This window comes from Alexandromys fortis, unplaced genomic scaffold (genome assembly GCF_014885135.2).
Source record: "Alexandromys fortis isolate MF-2015 unplaced genomic scaffold, M_Fortis_MF-2015_v1.1 scaffold_203, whole genome shotgun sequence".
Classification (NCBI taxonomy): Eukaryota; Metazoa; Chordata; class Mammalia; order Rodentia; family Cricetidae; genus Alexandromys; species Alexandromys fortis.
The window spans coordinates 1,295,865-1,300,809 of record NW_026068080.1 but is presented as its reverse complement, the minus strand read 5'-3'; the positions used below and the strand labels follow the sequence as shown (position 1 = coordinate 1,300,809).

Here is a 4,945-nt window from a genome sequence, read left to right as displayed (position 1 = left end):
TAGGAAACTGGCAAATTCCCCAGGTACATACACTATCATGCATTTAGATTCCCCCAAAGACTGAGGAGGAGGCACCCTGAGCTTGCATGCAGTTCCCTCTTATTGCACAAAGGAAAATACAATGTCTGGAGCCCCCATGGGAGAACCCATTCTGTTTTGAAGCTGTCAATCACATGCATTTTGAAATTGTCGTATGGCTTAACCTTTTGCAGTGGACTCAGATCTTAGTCACCCTGGGTGACTTCCTTGACTATGGCGTGTGAAGTGACTTTTTCTACCTTTTTAGTTGACACTAGTTTCTCCTCAAAGGTCTCCTCATGCTCTTCGACCTTTTGAGTGACGGTTACAGATTTGGTGATGTATTTGGTAGCACCATCGCCCCCCTCGCTGGTGATTTTTTCCACCTTCTTGGTCACCACCACCTTGTCCTCATCCCCTTTCTTTTCATCTGCTGGGCTCACATCTAACCCATTAGTGACCACCCCTTTCTCCTCTTCCCTCCCACTGCCCTTTTCCTGAGTTTCCTGCTCCTCCTCTTTTCCTTCCACCTCCCCATTGATAGCTATGTCTTCCTTCCTGGATTCCTGTGGGCTGCGATCGCTCCCCTCTTCCTCACTCCCTCCCTCCTCCTCTGCCTTCTCCTTCTCCTTGACTTTCTCCTGCTGCTGAGGCTTCTCCTCTTTGGTGTCTTTCTCCAGGCTCACCTTTACCGACTTGGTGATGGTGATCACCTCCTCCACAGCTTTCTCTTTCACCGGGGACTCAGCCTTCTTCTCTGGAACATCTTTTGGCTTCTCCTCCTTTTTCTCTACCTTCTCTTCCTTGGGTGCTTCCTTGACGACTTCCTTCTTTTCTTCCTTAACTTTCTCTTCCTCCTTCTGCTCATCTTTCCCGGCTTTGGTTTCTGGTTTTGCCTTTACCTCTTCAACTGGTGATTTTGGCACAGGAGACTTGGCTTTCTCTGGCTTCTCAATCTTGATTTCCTCCTTGACAGCCACTTCTTCAACCTTTTCTTCAGTTTTCTTTTCCTCTTTAGCTTCTACTTCCTCTCCTTCACCTTCTGCCTCAGTCTCTCCTTCTTCTTCCTGCTCACCTTCATCCTTTTCACTGGAGCCTTCCTTCTCAGATCCTCCCTCTTCTGCCTGGTCTGACTTGGCACCTTCATCTTCCTCTTCTTCTTCCTCCTGGCCTTCTTCTTCCTCCTTTTCCCCTTCCTCTTCTTCCTTAGCCTCAGGAGACTTCACAGGGGACTTTTCGGCTTCCTGTTCCTCTTCCTTCTCCTCTGCCTCTTCTCCCTTTTCCTCTTTGGCAGAGGCTGCCAGCTCCTCGGCAATAGCTGTGAGGGCGTCTTCCATTTCTGACTTCTCGTCTTCCACTTTTGTTTCCTCGATGATCTCCTCCACAAATTTGTGTTGGACCTTGAGCTTGGGAGCCTCGACTTTGGTCTTCTGAATCTTACTGGATATTGTGACAGAGGGCTGTCGGTGTGTGTACAGAGGCCCCGTGATGCTTCCTGAAAATGTGCTAAATCTGGTCTCTTCACCTTCCAGGAGTTTCCTAAGGGGGAAATCAAAGATGATGAGACAGGCTTGAAGACTTATGTGGCTTTCTAAGTTTCATTACTGCAAGGGTAATGCACAGGTCACTTTAGAATAAATAGAGCCACATAAGGAAAACATTCTGCCCACCACTGCAGTGCCTACTATCACTTCATTGATGTGTTATAACATATGCAGTGGCAGAGTCTCAGAGTGCCAGCCAGTCCTCTGCTGCAGTATCTTGCCACGCCCAGTGGGACATTAACCACACCCAGACCGCGAGTCCAGCTCTGCAGCATGACTTCATGCCCTTGGTGCAGTATGAATGTTCTCAAAGGGTCCCTAGTAGTCAGCTCCCTTTATCCCCCAGATGGTGGCCTCCTGCATCATTTGAACTGTCAAGATTTGTGTGGATTGTTAAAGCTAACAAAATTAAAACCATTGGACATAAATCAGAATGCTGATGACTTTAAATTATAGCTGAATGTTGATATAGGTGAACTCAGTTAAAATTTGTTCTGCTAGTTCAGTGACAGAATGTCTATTTGTACAATCAACTGATTTCCTTAAAAAGAAAGTGCAGTTTATTCTTTCTGTAAAGTCTTTACAGGAAATGATTGCTTTGTCAAGAACTGTGTGTTTTGAATCTGGTCGTCAGAAAGACAGCATTAATCAGGAGACCTATAGCCAGTCTATTGATCAAAACTAAATTATGCATTTAGTTCTATATGTTTCTATGCATACATGCTTTTATAGATCTCGATATATGAAAGTATCATATATGCTGTGGTCACATAGAATGCACATATATCATCCATAGACTTAAAATAAGTGTATCTATATTCTAATGCACCTATATCTAGTCTCAGCCAGATGATGGCAACAGTATGCTATAAGAGAAAACCAGAGGTAGAATGACCTGGTGTTTGTCCTTGGCATTATAAAAGAGTTGGAATCATCAGATAATATATTAAAAATAAAGTTAAAAATTACCCCTTTCCCACTTTTGTGGTGCATTATGGGCTTTTTAAAAATAATTACATTTTATCATATTCTTTTCCTTCCCCCAACTCCTCCCGGACCCTCCCCATTTTCACTCTTTAAAGATGGACAAAAGTGATAAATCTGCAGTACTTAGGATTCAATTTGTTTGTAACTGATCAGGGGGACCAGGCCTCTGAGCCTCACACTGTCAGCTTTGACTTAAGTGGGGGAAGGCTGTGAACCAGCAGCCTCTGCAGTGCTGATAGCGCCTGGACCAAGTCTATAGAGAGCCTCTACCTGTATGCGGCTATCTCGATGTCCAGGGCCATCTTGACGTTGAGGAGATCCTGGTATTCTCGCAAATGACGAGCCATCTCCCACTTTGTTCCCCGAAGCTCATTTTCCAACTGCTGGATGGTGTCCTGAAAGACACAGAGAGTCTCCAGAAACTTCCTTCACAAGACACTTGCTATCCCACTCCCCGAGCTTTTTCCACACACCCCCCTCCCCCGCCACCAGCTCCATAAGTCTAAGAGATATCACTCTTAGCCCCCGCCTCTTTTCTTTTATTGTAACGGAATTCAAAACAAACCAACAAAAACCAACCAGAGGTTTCCCAAGCACAACGGACAGAGAGATCAGAAAGCCTAGAACGCCCCCAAAGGGAACACTCGGGCTGGGAACCCAAGGAAGGTCCTGATTGGACCTGGCCCTCCATCCCCACCCAAACTCTGGACTGACGCCAGTTTTGAAAGCTTGATCCCAGCGCGGCTGCGGCGGCGGGAGGGGGAGGATACGAGAAACTATGGTATTTCTGCTTATTAAATGACGTATTTCTTGATTACTGGAATGTGCCCCTGACTTAAAAGTAGAATCTGTCGTAGGAAAGCAAGTTTTTGAAGGAGAGGGGGTATCTCTAAGCAGTCGAGATAGGTGGGTGGGGCAACGAGGAAGGGCGGGGCAAGGACCCCGGACCACAGCTAACTCAGGTCTGTCGCGCTGTGCTCGTGCACGTTGGCGAGCTGCCACCAGGGAGCGCGACCAAGAGGGCGCTCTCGAGAGTGGCGTGTCGGGGGCGCGCGGCGCTGGCGCCGGCCGGCTGCGCAGCCGCGGTACCTACCTGGTAGCTGCTGAGGTCGTGGTTGTGGCGCTCCTCGATGTCGCTGAGCTGCCGCTCCAGGGACTCCTTAGTGCCACGCACGGATTCGAGCTCGATGCTCTTGGACTGTAGCTGGCGCCGGTATTCGGCAATCTCTTCCTTGGCGGAGCGGATGGCCTCCTTGTTCTGCTCGGCCGCTTCGGTGAGCTTGGCATAGCGGCATTTGAACCACTCTTCGGCCTGGTGCATGTTCTGGTCTGAGTGACACTCGAGCTGGGAGCGGATCTCCTTCAGGGCCGTGGAGATGTCTGTCTTCAGGTAGTCTTTGCGCTCTACCGTGATGTGCGACGCCTGGATCTGAGCCAGCAGGTCGGCCACCTCCTCTTCGTGATTGCTTCTCAGGAAGGCCACCTCATCCTGCAGCGACTGAACCTTCTTGTCCAGCTCCACCTTTACCATCGAGGACTCCTCTATGTCTTTGCGCAGCGCGCGGATGGCAGCCTCCGTGTCGTCGCGCAGCCGCGCCTCTTCCTCGAAGCGCTCCTTGAGCCGGTGAATGTCTTCTTCCAGATGATCGGAGTCCAGCTGCACCTGCGCCTTCTCGTGGTTCACCATCTCGAGCGTGGCTCGCAGCTCTCGGATCTCCTGGTCGTAAGCATCACCCAGCTGGGCATGGGAGGCCTGTTTCTGCCGCAGAGCCTGGATCTCCGCCTCGATCTCCTTGTTCTGCTGTTCCAAGTAGTGCACTTTCTCGATGTAGCCGGCGAAGCGGTCGTTCAGTCCCTGCAGCTGCTCTTTCTCGTTGGAACGGGACAGCTTGTAGTCGCCTCCGGAGCCGCCGTTGAGCAGCGAGGAGGACTGGCTGAAGTCAAGGCTGCTCTCCGCAGAGCTGAGCATGGCCGAGCTATAGGCAAGGCGCGGGGCGAGCGCGCTGCGCTTGTAGGAGGAGGACACGGTGCTGGGCGAGCCGCGGGACCAGGACTGCGAGCGGAAGCCGCTGGACGGGGACCCGCTCACGCGGCTGAAACTGGAGCGGGTCTCGGTGACCCGCCGGTAGGCGGACGGGTTGCCCAGGGAGTCCAGAGTGTAGCTCATCTTGGAGGCCTTGGAGTGTGTGGCTGTCACAGCGTTCTGCCGGCCTCGCCGCAGCCCCTTTATAGCCGAGCAGCTGGTCCCGGGCCAGGGCCCCGCCCCGTGGAGGCGGCGGTCGAGGAGGCGGGGACTGCGGGCACCGGGCCGGGGTGGGGGGAAGGGGGGGAGACAAGCCCTGCGGTGATTCAGCGGCCGCTCTGCGCTCCACGTGGGCCCGCGCCACAGTGGACCC

General features: G+C 51.7%; 1 protein-coding gene across 1 annotated transcript; it reads right to left on the bottom strand.

Annotated features, from left to right (window-relative positions):
- Positions 1–221: 221 nt before the first annotated feature.
- On the bottom strand, positions 222–4,716 carry Nefm (neurofilament medium chain). The gene is made up of 3 exons (XM_050121884.1): positions 3,643–4,716; positions 2,820–2,944; positions 222–1,557 (listed from the first exon to the last, which is right to left on the bottom strand). Exons 1-3 carry the CDS (start codon positions 4,714–4,716, stop codon positions 225–227), a joined length of 2,532 nt encoding a protein of 843 aa, XP_049977841.1. The 3' UTR covers positions 222–224.
- Between the last annotated feature and the right edge of the window lie 229 nt (positions 4,717–4,945).